This window comes from Triticum aestivum, chromosome 5B (genome assembly GCF_018294505.1).
Source record: "Triticum aestivum cultivar Chinese Spring chromosome 5B, IWGSC CS RefSeq v2.1, whole genome shotgun sequence".
NCBI lineage: Eukaryota > Viridiplantae > Streptophyta > Magnoliopsida > Poales > Poaceae > Triticum > Triticum aestivum.
This window is the reverse complement of record NC_057807.1, coordinates 75,406,334-75,421,634: the sequence shown is the minus strand read 5'-3', so window position 1 is coordinate 75,421,634 and position 15,301 is coordinate 75,406,334. Positions and strand designations below refer to the sequence as shown.

The window sequence follows — 15,301 nt, the reverse complement described above, 5'->3', positions numbered from 1 at the left end:
GTTTTACTTTAAAAATATATATACACTAGATTTTGGAACATTTTGAAACGGAGAGAGTACATTCATTAAGATGAACTCACTGAAACAAAGAGATCACATAGGAAGAGGAAGGACCAAGGAACTACTAGACAACAAACATATGCACATGCACATGCACATGCACATATATTGTTTCAAACGAAAAATGTTTCCAGAAAAAAGAAGGTATCTGAAGGAGTAACTTCTTTACGATGTCTTTTTTACTTTGCAAACGAGAAAATTATACATGCAGTATGCAAGCTCGACTTCACTAACACTGTAACTGTCCAGTGACATGGCGATGAAACAATCAGCATGAGACGACGACATTTCCAAACTATACCATACATTTGACACTAGAAGTTTTGCCAATAACAATCCAATACAATGAACCTAACAGTAGGAAAAAAAAATTCTAGCACGTTAAGAAAGTACCAGTATGACCCCTAAACAAGCCTTCAGAGAGAAAACAGTTATGTGCTGCAGTAACAGGAAGACAACGGCAAGTCTGAATCCGTTGACGATTAAGGTTTTTTTCAAGAATAAGTGCTTCACTATCCAGATGGCCGACGCTCCTTCAACCGCCCAGAGGATTGTCGGCGGCCACTCCCGGGAGATGATCTGGCCTGCTTTTGAATCTGCATTAACGGTAGAGATTCGCGTCGCCTTGGGGCAGCCCGCCTGACCCACCAGAGGTACAAGATGAAGATCAACAGAATGATGAAGAGAGCTGCAAACAAGATAAAAAGGATCTTGCTGCCATGTGAATTTGACGGAGGCCTCTCCATGACGGTCTCCTTACGAGGAGGGGCAATCTCTTTTCGTGAACAAGCTGAGTGGAAAAAGAAAACAAAAGTTATAATTCTTTGCAAATGTATAATAGAGCTTCCTATTCAATCTTTCTACTGATTTGTCTTGAGCAAATTGCATGACAAAAACACCACACCTTTGCCGCATACCATGACAGGAAACGACCATTTTGCAACAACAGCTCTGTCCTTTCCATGGCAAGAGATATATGTTGCTGCCAATTCAGGATAATAAAGCTTTGCCCTCATGAAACGGCATAAACAACACTTTCCATCCTCACCGCTAGCCGGCAACTCATCGATTGCATGTATCAGTGCTTTGCAGCATGAGACTGAGGGTGACTTCCATGACTTGTCCGGTTGCATGCATGAGAGGACTGCAAGACTGATCATGTCATATCGACAAGTGCCCTCACTAAAACTTGTATCATGTCTGATGGAATGCACCCCAGTCGATAATAGAAGGATGGCAAGCAAAAAGACCAGCAACGGGTACATAGTACAAACTGTCAAAAAAGAGGAAAAAACTTATCATGCTAAAAAGAAGCGGTAGGTAATCATAGTAGTAATAAACAGTACACAATTAAAGGCCGACAGAGAAAGATGCATCATCAATTCATCATTGTCTTATGCAATCTATGACTCGCTATCTGGCACAATGATTACAGCATGAAGAAGCCTGGTACAATTAAGTAAATGCAGTCAAGATTAACTACAAAACATGAAACTAAACGCCAACCCTGTAATGTAGGATGGATTCATACAAAAGGTAGCCAGATATAACAGCAAACCTCCTCAAGTTAAATATATTGTACTCCTCCGTTCCAAAATTATTGTCATGGTTTTAGTTCAAGTCTGAACTAAAATCATGACAATAATTTTGGAACAGAGGGAGTACTTGAAAAGCACAAAGAGAAAAAGAAGTACTGTACCTCTCAGTAGTTCCATAATTGCTTTCATGGTTTGGCCTGCAGCTAGTGGAACATCTAACCCTGCATTACCAATCTAAAAATGTAGCTAGCTGTCAATTGCTCAATTATGATCTAGTATACAAAACGACTAAAGTGATGTCATTGGAATATAGAACTAGAATAGCTCAACTTCGCAAAAGAAGAAGCATATCCCATACATAGTTTTACATGCTCAAGACATGTCAATCTCAACATACTTTACAGCATTGCGCACGGAAATACATGACCCCACCACCGCAGTTCCCAATCTGTATGTTAGGTGGTCTATCATTTAAATTAGCAAGATACCCTTTAGCTTGGGCCTTGAGCCAATTAGGGATGAGATCTATGAATTGTTAGGCCTCTATATAAAAAGAGTAAAATGCATAAAACTACCACTTTACAAAACGTGACACTTTGCACCGCACCGAAAATTTGGCGGTGGCAAAAAACACTAAACCAAAATTTGATCTCGTTCTGACGTGTCCGATCGCGCGCGGGCCGACAACGGTGACGGCGCGCCACTAACGGCCGTTAACTGCTGTCTTAAGCGACTGGGCCGGCCCTCACTCCCACCCTTCTCTCCCTCTCCTTTTTCTCGCGGGCATGGCAGCGGTGGCGGCTCCGGGTCCATCGGCGAAGGAGTGGTGGGGACAAGGCGGTGAACAGAGCTAGTTAACTTGGCTGGACGGCGTGGCAGGGGGGACCCACAACGGGGGGAAGATTGTGCTACAATCAAATTGGCCAGATTTTGGAGCAAAATTCGTTGATTTGTAGTCAAATGGTGTTGGTCGAGCTCTAGGTGAGCTGCCTCCCTCTCTCTATTAGCAAACCACTACATGTGTGCTTGTGTTCCAGATTTGGAAACTAGGGTTTGGTTTGGTGGAATTTGAGCAATTTTTTTTGTTAACTGAATCTTATTGTGACTTGAATGCAGTTAACTATATCTTCTTTTTCTGACTGAATCTAGTTGTGAAATGAACATAGTTAACTGAACCTAGTTGTTAACTGAATCTTGTTAACTGAACCTAGTTCCAAAACTGAACCTATTTGTTAACTGAACCTAGTTGTTTACTCAACCTAGTTGTTCACTGAACTTAGTTAACTGAATCTTACTGTTTGTCACTGAACAAATAGGTTCAGTTAACAAATAGGTTCAGCTAACTAATTTCAATTAACAACTATGTTCAGTTAACTATGTTCATTTCACAACTAGAATCAGTCAGAAACAACAAGATATAGTTAACTGCATTCAGTTCACAATAAGATCCAGTTAACAAAAAAAAATTGCTCCAATTCCACCAAACAAAACCCTAGTTTCCAAATCTGTACACAATGAATGATTTGCTAATAGAGAGGGAGGCCACTCACCTAGAGCTCAACCAGCACCATTTGACTGCAGATCAACGAATTTTGCTCCAAATCTGGCCAATTTGACTATAGCACAATCTTCCCCCTCGCTGCTGGTCCCCCTGCCACGCCGACCAGCCAAAGTGACTTGCTCTGTTCACCACCTTGTCCCCACCACTCCTTCGCCGATGGATCCGGAGCCGCCACGGCCGCCATCCACCCCCCCCCCCCGGCGCTAGAGAGATAGAGAGAGCACCACTCCTTCGCCGATGGATCCGGAGCCGGCACGGCCGCCATGCCCCACCCCACCCCCCCACCCCACCCCACCCCCCCACCCCCCGCGCGCGCGCTAGAGAGAGAGAGCACCACTCCTTCGCCGATGGATCCGGAGCCGCCACGCCCACCCCCCCCCCCCCGGGCGTGCGTGTGTGAGAGAGAGGGGGGAGGGAGGGTTGGCCCAGTCGCTTCAGGCAGAGCAGTTAACGGCCGTTAGCGATGCGCCGCCATCGTTGTCAGCCCGTGCGTGATCAGACACGTCAAAACGAGATCAAATTTTGGTTCAGTGTTTTTTGCCACTGTCAAATTTTCAGTGCGGTGGAAAGTGTCGCATTTTGTAAAGTGGTGGTTTTCCGAGAGCTATGACGCTAAAGCAGTGGTTCTGTGCATTTTATTCATATAAAGGACCCCCTATGAGGAATAAAGCAAGAATAGAAGAATAGTTCTTCTATCTTGCCCCCAGGGGGTGAGGGCTGCCCCCTAACACTAGTACACAACATACAACATCAGAACTTCTGTCCTATCAGAGAACGCCCAACAGCAGCTAGCCTAAAAGCTTGCTAGCAGCACAGCGACATAGTCCAAGTGGCAAACAATTGAAGTAGGATGTAGTATAAGCTATCTACGCATGTAAACAGAGTTCATGAATATGTGTGCTTTGTTGAGGACTTTTTACTCCGTCGAAGGAGGACGGGGTATAAGCTATCTATAAGATGGGCAAAAAATTACTATTGTCTAAATAGAAAGTACGAAGAAATCATGCATTAAACTTCAGGAGTACATACCGGAGGAGCATTGATTTTTGGAGAATTGACAGTTCTAATTATCCCATCAACACTCCAATCTGGCAGAGATTTAATTGGTTTTGTCCTAGGGAATAGAATTTGAACAAGCTTGTGTCGATCACTATCTGCTGCTAGCTTGATAGGTATTGCTCCATGCTATAACATGAAACAAACAATAAGATGCTATACAATCCAGAACAAAAATAACAAAGCGAGTAATGTCACTATATTTTCATTCATGAAGAAACTTACGATAAAATGATATATTACTTAATTCATCCCACGGACAGTAACAGTCTTAGCTACTGTTATATGAACAGAAAAGAAGTTGAAGTAAAGCTAGACACAGTACTCCCTCTCCAATTCTAGTCAGTGTGGTTAAGTATGATCATGGTCTTAGAGAAACAACAAAAGTGGAAGTCTAGGGACCTACTAGTATCATGTTCCTCAGATGAGATGTAAAAGCTGTTGTATAAAATTTTGTGACCTACCAGTATCCTGATTCTGCGATGAGATATGTAAAACCTGTTGTGACACTTAGCACTGGAGCTGCAACCTTGGGATGTCTGACTAGGTCAATGCAGTACAAACTCTGAAGCAAACCAAAACAGATGCAACTAGAGTATGAACCTACTATAAAATTATTTACTTGACACATGAACAATCAGTACAATGCACTCATCTCCGCAGAGGCTTTAGCTAGATCCAACTCAGCATCAGACATGCGGGGAGAGAGGCGTCAAGATCACAACTCTCAAAGCATTAGAGCAGTAAACCCAGGGACGAACAGAGCCACCTGGTTAGGGATGTTAGGGTTGGCTCCAGCATCTAGCAAGACCTTGACAAAGTCGGTTACGCCATCAGCAACAGCCTCCGTAAAAGGAGTTGGCCCAGAGTAATCACAAGCGTTCACATCGGCACCAGTCTATAAATAAAAGTAGGGTAATCTTTAGAGGTAGGACTTATGCAGTAATCATGATAGTAAGTTCAATAGGAAAACAAGGCTGGTTTACTAATCTGGATTTTCTACCCAACAAGTTATGCTTAACAGCTTAAGGAATCAGGACACATTCAAATAGAAAAAAGAACATAAGGAAATGCATCAACTCAGTAAGCTATTGGACCTCAATAAGTTGCCTCATGCATTTCAAGGACTTCCCACAGACAATCATCATGAGGTATGAAAATACGTGATGAACAGCTTTATTGGGCTGAAAAAGGAAATGAATCACGATTTTGAGAACATATAGTGAGATGGATATTGTTAACATGCCACCAAGTGCAATGATGCACCTCCAAGAATAAAACATTTGATCTTCAAGCCAAATGAAAATAATTATAGCATTTGCATTCCCAATATATAGGGATATGTGTCCAGTTAGGTAACCATGAAATAAACAACTTACATCAGCCCCATGCTCCAGCAGAACCATTACAACCTGATCTTGGTCCTCCACAGCAGCCAAGTGTAATGGTGTCCCCTTGGTAATGGATAGGATCCAGATTAACTCCTTTCGACAGCAATAGCCTTACAGCCTCGCAGTGCCCTGGAGGCGCAACAAAATGCAGTACATATCCAGATACATCAATGATCAGAACCTAAGCCAGTAAGCCTCAACGGGGTGTATATATATACAGTAGACAGTAATTGTAGCCGAAGCTGTGCAAGCAATGTCATTCAGGGGCTGAGAGTGAACCCAGGAATGAGAAAGCGCACCTGCCGCTGCTGCATTGTGCAGCGGCGTGGAGCCCCTCTCATCGGGCATCGCAGGGTCACCGCCATGATCAAGAAGGTACCTCGTAACCTCGACATTTCCCTGGAGTGCGGCGAGGACCATGGGTGTCACACCTGCAAGGGGAACACAGCATGTCAGTAGTAACAGAAGGAGAAGAACTTCCTGCATGGATGCACAAGATTTCAACTAGCTGCATGCGAATATGCACCTGTCTTTGACTCCGAGTTGACATCAAGCCCCGCCTCCTCCACCAGGAACAGGAACAGGCAGCTCACCAGGCAGCCCTGGCTCGAAGCGAAATGAAGCATGGTTTCCCCATTCGCGTCCTTGGCTCCCCGCAGGCCCTTCTTCTTTGGTAGTTCTAGCAACGGGGAAATCGCAGGAACAAACTGAAGTCAGACATCAGAATCATTTCAACGAGCAGAAGGGGGAGGATTAATTCAAGATGAAACTTGCACAGACGAGACACGCCAAATCGGGCCACTCGCGCCCACTGATTTCGTGATGCGAGGCCACGAAGTCTCGGATTTGGGGTCTCTTCCTTCAGAACAACATTTGGGGGTTTCGCCTAATGAGCGAATCGAAATTTCATCGGAAAACTCGCAGGGAGAGTGCGGATCTGAAGTTCGCAGGGGGGCCACCCAACCCCAAATTCCTCCGCAATGCACAAGCACAACTCGAACGTTCGAAACAAGGAAGAATAATGGATCATACGGCATTCCATCAACGGCAGAGAGGGGGGAGGGGGGAGGGGGGGTGGCTCTTACTCTTGAGAGCGGCGTCGATGCTGGAGTGGGAGGAGGCCATGGTGGCGGCGGCGGAAGCTTAGCCGCCACTAGGGGTGTAGGGTTTCGGGGAGGGAGGGAGCGGGTGAAGGCGAGGCGACGGCGAGACGGGGAAGGAAGCGGTGTCCACGGCGCGAAAGGCGAAACGGCCGGGCTGGGGCGGGGAGGGAATGAAACTATGAAAGGAAGCAGCCGTCACCTGTAGACCTAGAGCATCTACCTTTACCAAAAAGGGTTGCCCCCCACTTTATATTATAAAGCAACGACCACACGATACAAATGCTGGGGCCACAGCACACGCAAGCTCAAAAGAAACAAAAAAAGAAACTGAAGAGAAAATAATGCCAACGACGGCGGATCAACGAAAACGATGAGGATCCGCAACCGCCGCGCCCACCGGAAAATACCACCACGCTCCTAGCATTCCGGACCGCCGCATACCAAACAACACCCTCAAGAAGGATCGCGACGATGACGACGCTGTTGCCCGGACATGTCCTAGGGTTTCCCCCGGTACGCGAGGGGTGAGGTGAAAGGGGTATGCCCGACGCCCTTTAAACCCGTCTCATACGTCCGGTCGGGCCGGTCACGATTTTTGACCCAAATGGACCTGTCAAATGGCCCTCAAACGCTCGGACTGACCGGCACCCCCCATACCCAGCTCAAATATGGGCGGATATCGGCCTGACGACGTGGCCCCACATAGACTCGCCGGAAAACCCGATGATCCAACGGGCGCCTCGACCGTCGCCGCGGTGTAACCGCCGCGTGGTGCCGCCCGAGGCCGTAGCCGGCTATTTAAGCCGGCCGACGCCCCCAGCCCTAGCACATCCGCCTCTTTCCTCCCTTCGCCGCCACTCGAGCCTGTTAGCCATGCCTCCACGCCGCCGCTAGTACACGATCCAGCACCATCTCTTCCTCCTTGAGCAGGTCCGGATCCATAGGGAAGCGAGGCTACCTTTGTAACCGGAGGAGGATTTTCGAGGAGGTTGAGGAGGAGATGCCGGGGAGGGAGGAAGACGACAGCGTTCAATGCTCCTTGCCATGTCCGCCTCCGCGTCTGCCGCGCCGCCGGTCCCGCCAAGCCCGCTCTCCTTGCCATGGCCGCCTCCGAGTCTGCCGCTAGTCCCGCCGCCTCCACCATGCTTGTTCAAGTTATTAAAGAAACGCAATTCTTGTTTTATTTCTCCAGAAAATGATTATACCGTAGACATTAAGTTGTTCCTAACATGACATATACTATGACTAAATTTGTACACAAAATTATAGTGTCCTCCGCAATAAGTAAAGATTACCCTTTTATGGATTCTATGTTCGTAAACACATGAATTCCTTATGTCATTTTTGATGCATGTATAGGTTTTGACCACTTGGCAGTAGTAAGTTCGTATCATAATTAGTTTATTTTACTCCACACATATGACATATTCCGATCTTAAAAACATGCATCTCATGAAAGAGATGAGCTCCGCCCCGCTGGCTTGAAATAGTCTTTCGTCCCGCTTTATTGATGAAGCAATCAACCGGGTCATACAAAGAGTACCACAACACTGAAATAAAAGTCTGTTGGAACCACAACATCAAGTGGTTGCTGGCGAAGAGAGGCACCGAGCGGTGTCATGGAGTGAGTCCAACATCCGCCCCGGACGGCCGCGGTCCTGCTGCCTAACCAGCGGATGCCAGTGCTGCAAGAACGCAAGAAATTTAAGTATGAGTCAGAGGCCTGGCGGAGAAAGACCCGCTCAATCACCGTCTTATCACGCGTTATCCAAAGAATCGAAGCTAACGCCGCAAAAACAAGTCAGAAATAGCCGCCTCTTCCTCTCGACCTGAACTGCTCTAGCCTGGTGGAAGCCTACGCGATCATGGACCTCCCAGTCTGGTCCTAGTGCATCTCGGACAACGGACCACAACACCCGAGTTGCCGTGCAAGAGAAGAGGATGTGGGTTCCTGTTTCCGAAACCCCACACAAAGGATAGAGCCCATCACATGGGCCATGTCTCTTGAGCACTTTTGTACCCGAAGGTAGGCGACCCCTCTGCAATTGCCACACAATTTTTTTGATCTTCAGGGGGAGTGACACCTTCCATAGAGGCGCCACCCAAGTAATAGTCGGCCTACGACACAGAGCATGATATGATAGGCCGAGGCAACCGAAAAATCTCCCGAGAGAGTGCGACTCCAGGAAGCGGAGTCCGAGGCATCTGCGAGCACGGGACGGGTGAACGCTAGGAGGGTGGTGCCGGCTTCCATCACCTCTGCAGGTCAAATGAGCAACAGAACAAGATGTTAGGGAATTTATCAGCACATTTTCCTCAGACTACTATATCAATCCCAGTAAAGATGCTCCAAATTTCAACAAATTTTTTAAAAAATGAATATGCTTTCAATTAGTGTTTGCATTTTTTGGTGCTAAACATTTACGCATGGATGTACATTTTCCCACTAAATGAGAGATCTTCGTCTTTCATCGCAAGGCGACAAATCGAACGTGTCATCGAAAGTTTTTTTTTAATATGTGCCATTATCCAATCTGCACTAGTGACGACACCGTTGCACCGTACCCACCAAGCTTGTAAAAGCTCCTAGGTTGCTCCAGTAATGTCATACTCTCTTGTGTTGGTCTTATTTAGGACATGAACTTGACCTCTTTTTCTAAATAAATAGTTAAATGAAATCCAAGGTAGTCTAAAAGAAATTATTTATGTATGTATATTGAAATCAGTCAAATAAAAGAAGGATGATGTGGGCAAAACAACTCCATGATTTGCGTTTGGTCATGGTTGCATCCAACAATCCCAGGTTCGAGCTGCCACATCGATAATCCCTGTTTGTGAACACTTTCAAGGCTTACAATAAATCGGCATCACAGAGTTCGATGTGCTGATCTTGTCTATTAGGGTTCAGGGTTTGATTTAATTTTTGTCTACTAGTTCAAGGTTTGGACTTTTTCCTACTTATTATGTACTGTACTAACTAATTGAAATCAATAAATAAATAAAGAAGGTGCTTGACTGTCAAAAAAAAAATGAAATAAAGAGAACGAGTTGGGCAAAACAGCTCCTGGATTCGCGTTCGGTTACTACTTCCGACTAGAGATGGATCGAAACTCGGGACCATAAACAACATATCGGCCGGCGGTTTGCTCAGAAAATATATAGATCCAATCACCCAACACAAGACGCGGCAGATCGAGAAGCTTGGATCAAGTGCGATGGCGATGGTTGACGTGAGGGTCGCGGGCCTCGCGGCCATCCTCGTATCTATCCTTGCGTGTTTTCTTCTGCTCGACCAGGCGGGCGCGTTCACCGGCAACCAGACGCCCTACTCTCCGTCTCCGGCGATCGCCATCGACTTGGGCAACACCAACTCGTGCGTCGCCGGCTACGGCCACGGCAACGGCCAGGCCGAAACCATGTTCCAGCTCTGCATCCCAACCTGGGTGGCCTTCCCCGGCGACGGGTCCGTCTTGGTCGGCGAGGACGCCAAGAACCACGCCGCTCCCATCTTCGGCTTCAAGCGCCTGCTCGGGAAGAGGCGCGACTTTGAGCGCGAGGAGGAGAACGTGCGGGAACTCATGGCCCGCGTGCCCTACAAAGTCGTAGGCCGCGAGAGGCCCCTCGTTCAGGTGAAGATGGTAGCAGACGGTGCGGTCAAGAACCTCGGCGCCGACGAGATCACGGCCATGGTGTTCGCCAAGCTCAGGGAGTCGGCCGAGGCGTACCTCGGCCGCGCGATCCAGGAGGCCGTCGTCACGGTGCCGCAGCAGTACAACGATCCAGCAAGGTATTCCATCTTGAGGGCCGCCGAGCTCGCCGGCCTGCGCGTCACGAGGTTGATCGACGAGCCGACCGCGGCTGCCGTCGCTCACGGCCTCCACAGGAAGCTGCGCGACGAGGGCAACGTCCTCGTTCTCCACATGGGCGGCGGGACGTCAGACGCGAGCGTCATGTCGTATGTGGACGGCGTCTTCGAGTTCATGGGAGCAGACGAGGATCCTTTCCTCGGAGGACAGGACTTCGACCAGAGGATTGTCGATCACTTCGTCAAGCTGATCAGGAAGAAGCACGGCAAGGACCTCATCCGCAACGACGACAAGGGCAGCGCGCTGGGCAGGTTGAGGACGGCGTGTGAGCAGGCCAAGAAGGCGTTGAGCAGCCAAGACGTTGCCGAACTGAGCATCAAGTCACTTGTCGATGGCGTCGATTTCTCGGCCTCGCTGACCCGGGCGGAGTTTGAGGAGCTGAACCATGACTTGTTCCTTAAAGCCATGGCGTTGGTGGAGAGTGCCATGAGACAAGCTGAGCTAGACAAGAACAAGGACCTGCTTGATGAGATTGTGCTGGTTGGTGGAAGCACCATGGTCCCTGGGATTCGGAGACTTGTCACCGATTATTTTGATGGGAGGAGGAAGCTGAAAAATGTCAATGCGTCGGTGATGCCGGATCAAACAGTCACTCTCGGAGCTGCTCTTCTAAGCCATCCTACGGCAAATGGGTACCCATGCATGGGAGGCGACAGGCGTCAGTGGGGATACTCCACAGACTGGTGTTTTACCGACTGAACTTCCCGTTGTTGATTGACTGCCTGAAGTTAGCAAACCACTAACTGTGACAAATTGTAGTTTATATATCCTCTTCTTTTTGTAGGTTTTGTTAAATGTGAACGTTGGAATCTCAGGATTACAGCCTTAATTAACTGATGCAATGCAACAGCTGACTTGTGATAACTTCTTCTTTTCCCCAGATGTTTTCCATTTTGTTTACCTATACTTCGCAAAACTCCTATATGAATTACCTTGCCTGTATCAAGTTTTTCTTTTTACCGTTTCCGATTTTCCCTGATGGTGGCCGGAAACGGCGGTTTCCCGGTCAATTTTCGTCCAAAATCATTTGAAAATTTTCAAAGTTCGATCAATTTTTTTGAATTTGGGCAAAAATTGTAAAACTGTCTGGTATTTCTCCTACCGGTTCTGGCCAGAAAGACCGGTTTCCGGATTTCTTTGACCGAATGAAAAACCCTGGCCGTATTAGTTACCAAAAGATCTGCACAGTAATAATATAGTTTTGGGTCCCAATAACATTTTCCATGCTAATAATTTTGTTACTGAGCATATTGTATCTATTATAGTAAGCAGTGTTATAGGCATGACTGGGTAGGTGGTGAGCTTGTTTTGCATGTCTCTAAGCAACTAGAGTACATATTGCCTGGTGAAGTTTTATGAAGCAAAGTTTCTCTGGAGAATAACATTAGGCATGGAGTACTTGATTCTCATTATGCTTGCACTAAGCTATACGTCTCAGTACTGCACCAGCTCTAGCTTATGCCCCTCAACCTACGGTAATGCTCTAGCTCATGCTCCTCATCTCCTATACCCATATATGGTGAAGTTCAAATTTGTGTTCTGTGAGTTTTCTAAATATTATGTATTGAGTGCATTAACAATGACCAACAGATGAGTTGAGTTAATTGTGTGTTGGGTGAATAAATTTCAAAGCTATAGCAGCAGATGCTTGAATTTTATCCTTCTCTCAATTAATAATTACCCAATGTGTTATGTCTACTGCTAGCAGATCTTGGTCAGAACGGCGATGGTGCCTTTCAATTCCCAGTGTTCCACGAGATGCACCCATGCATACAAGCATCAGTACAAGTATCAAATGTACAGAACACATGGTATTCCTTGAGGACGACAGAATCCATAAAGATCGGTTCCTCATGGCCATCGGCCTGGGCACTCCGGCCATTATGAACCTCGTCACCATCGACACCGGCTCGACACTTTCCTGGGTTCAGTGCCGACCTTGTCCGATAAATTGCCATGATCAAGCTGAAGAGTCCGGACGGATATTTGACCCCCTTCAGTCCTCAACTTACCAAAGCGTTGGCTGCTCAACTGAAGATTGTGGTTATGTGCATGAAACACTTGGTATTCCCTTTTGCTGCAACGAGGAGCAAGATAGCTGCCTTTACAGCTTGAGATATGCATCAGAAGAGTACACGGCCGGAAGCTTGGTCAAGGACAAGCTCACATTAGGAAACAACTTCAGCATTGATGATTTCATGTTTGGCTGCAGTGGAGATGACAGGTACAATGCAGCTGATGCAGGCATTATTGGATTTGGGGGTGAGACTTACTCCTTCTTTCGTCAGGTAGTTCGCCATACCAACTACACCACGTTCTCTCACTGCTTTCCTGGTAATCATAGAAACGGAGGATTTCTATCCATCGGGCCGTATGATCGGTACAATTTACAGTTCATTCCGTTGGTCGAATACGGCTCGCACGGAGATAACCCGGCGTATGCTATTCAGCAGCTGGACATGATGGTCGACGGGATACGGCTTGAAGTCGACCCGTCAATCTACGCAACTCGAATGACGATACTGGATTCTGGCACGATCGACACGTTCATTCTGTCCCCGGTGTTTCGTGCGTTTGACAAGGCGATCACAGCGGCAATGCTAGCAAAGGGATATGCCCGAGAAGCAGCTGGAAGGAATAAAATTTGTTTCACGTCCACTAGTGATTCGGTGAACTGGAGAGACATGCCAACGGTGGAGATGAAATTTGTAAGGTCTATCTTGAAGCTCCCGTCAGAGAATGTGTTCTATCGAGTGTCAGCAGATAAAATTTGCTCCACATTTCGGCCAGACGTTGCTGGACTGACAGGGGTTCCGATTCTGGGGAACAGGGAAACAAGATCATTCAGGGTCGTGTATGATATCCAAGACAGCAAGTTTGGGTTTCAAGCTGGCGCGTGTTGACACAGTTACATGGCTACCTGGAGCAGACAAGACTATATATTTTGATGTACAAACTGATGAAGGTCCTCAGTATTGATTGGTGTTGGTACTGGATTAACAGTGCATCTATGTTGTGTGCCTTTTTTGTTTTCTAAATATACAATCATATAAGTATTTGCAGCAGTGGTAGGAATCATAAGTTCATAAGGATGTTAATTGATTCCCAGAAATCTCTGGCGTTTCAATCCCTGGCCGCCCGGCTTTTATAAGCTTGAGCAGGATCTGGATTTTATATGGTGTCTCAGCTAGTTTTGGCGTTTTAGGTTTCGCGGACATACACTATAATTTCTACATTTTTACACGACAATTTCAGCATTTTTAAGCCATTCATAGACAATATTCCTACAAATGCAGCCAATAAGAGTCAATGCATGATCACATAGGGGAATCCTGATGCTCCGTCTTCGGTCAGTATAGGTTAAAATTTTAGTCCTTGTTGTGAGATAAGAGAGCACGGTCGATGTGGCTTCGTGTTTCGTAGGTCATCCGCGATCCGCGAGACGACGGGAGCAAATTTGTTGCTGAGGCCACATACCATATTGGAGACGAGAGCCCGATCGGAGACAGGCATGCCATAGTCCCGGAGCGTGTCGCCAACACTTTGATGCGTGTGAAGTAGGCGTTGATGGAGAGATGCTTTGGCGGAGGGTGTGGTAGGCCTCGGGTGCCTGGCAGCCGCTTTGGTTGCGGTTGTCAAGGAAGAGGGGCCAGATCGCGGTCATTAGAGTGTGCGCCGTCTCGTTGTTGTGTTGGACGGACTGCATGATCTCGGTGGAGACGATGAGATACAACCACCGGACGATGCACCAATCGATCTGCTGGGTTTATGTGGCGTCGCCGCGTCGGAGCGATGGAGGTGTCCAACAAGATCTTAATATAATTTTTATATGTTAGGTTGCTTTCGTATTTCCGGTAAATCTTTATAAGTGAGTCATGTTCGCAAAAAACAATGATCACATAATTCATCAGAAATGACGAAATGCACACCAACCCATGAATCAGTTTGTTTCAAAACAAGCTAGTTGTGGAGCGTTTGTTTTTTTTACTGTATTTTCTGTTCAGTTAGTTGAATTGTTGTTTGTACACACTAAAAGCCGTGTTACTTCTCTCCCTTTACTCTATTCTGGGTACAAGATTTTGTATTACTGGATGTTGTAGCTCTTGTAAAGCCTGCCTATGATGAATCACATCTTTACAAGATGAAGTATGCATGGCTGTCTTTTCAGACCCAGCCTGAAGAATGGCTTCTTCTTTGCACTTTGTGTATGCTAAATCATTTTCATACATAATTCTTCGTTGTCTTTTTTTATAAAGCCCGAATCATCTTATCTAGAAATTTATCACGCACTGTAATTGTCACTTTTAACAATGGAAAAATGTTCAACATTGCATCAAAACTTAGAAGATTTGTATTTTTTCTTTACCTCAATACACATTCACAGATTTCTCATCGCCCACTCAAAAAATTAAAGCTCTTACTACGGTCGGTATATGAACAAAAGCGCAGAAGTTCAGTAACATCTTCACACAAGACACTGCAGAAAATACAGTAACACATTTTCAGACAAGACACAAGACACCGCAGAAATTGAGCGTGGAAACACAATGTTGAGGTCATCATCTTATGACCCTCACGTCGATCATCGAGTCACCGTCACGTGTCGGTAGACTCGCAGCCGCTGAGTTATTGCCATTGCATGGTGGCTGAGCCACGGGGGCATCATTTTCGGTTCCTGCATGCCCCGACGGCGGTGAGGGTTTATTCCTTTCTTCTCCGCCCCAAA

At 46.7% G+C, this 15,301-nt stretch overlaps 2 protein-coding genes and 1 pseudogene across 2 annotated transcripts; 2 read left to right on the top strand and 1 right to left on the bottom strand.

Moving 5' to 3' along the window:
* Positions 1-209: 209 nt before the first annotated feature.
* On the bottom strand, positions 210-6,883 carry LOC123110493 (uncharacterized; annotated as a pseudogene).
* A 2,915-nt stretch (positions 6,884-9,798) lies between these two features.
* On the top strand, positions 9,799-11,475 carry LOC123115716 (luminal-binding protein 5). The gene has a single exon (XM_044536817.1). The coding sequence runs from the start codon at positions 9,925-9,927 to the stop codon at positions 11,272-11,274; it is 1,350 nt and encodes a 449-aa protein (XP_044392752.1). The 5' UTR covers positions 9,799-9,924; the 3' UTR covers positions 11,275-11,475.
* A 432-nt stretch (positions 11,476-11,907) lies between these two features.
* Positions 11,908-13,656, top strand: LOC123115715 (aspartyl protease family protein At5g10770). The gene is made up of 2 exons (XM_044536816.1): positions 11,908-12,050; positions 12,284-13,656. Exons 1-2 carry the CDS (start codon positions 12,034-12,036, stop codon positions 13,476-13,478), a joined length of 1,212 nt encoding a protein of 403 aa, XP_044392751.1. The 5' UTR covers positions 11,908-12,033; the 3' UTR covers positions 13,479-13,656.
* The last annotated feature ends 1,645 nt before the right edge of the window (positions 13,657-15,301 follow it).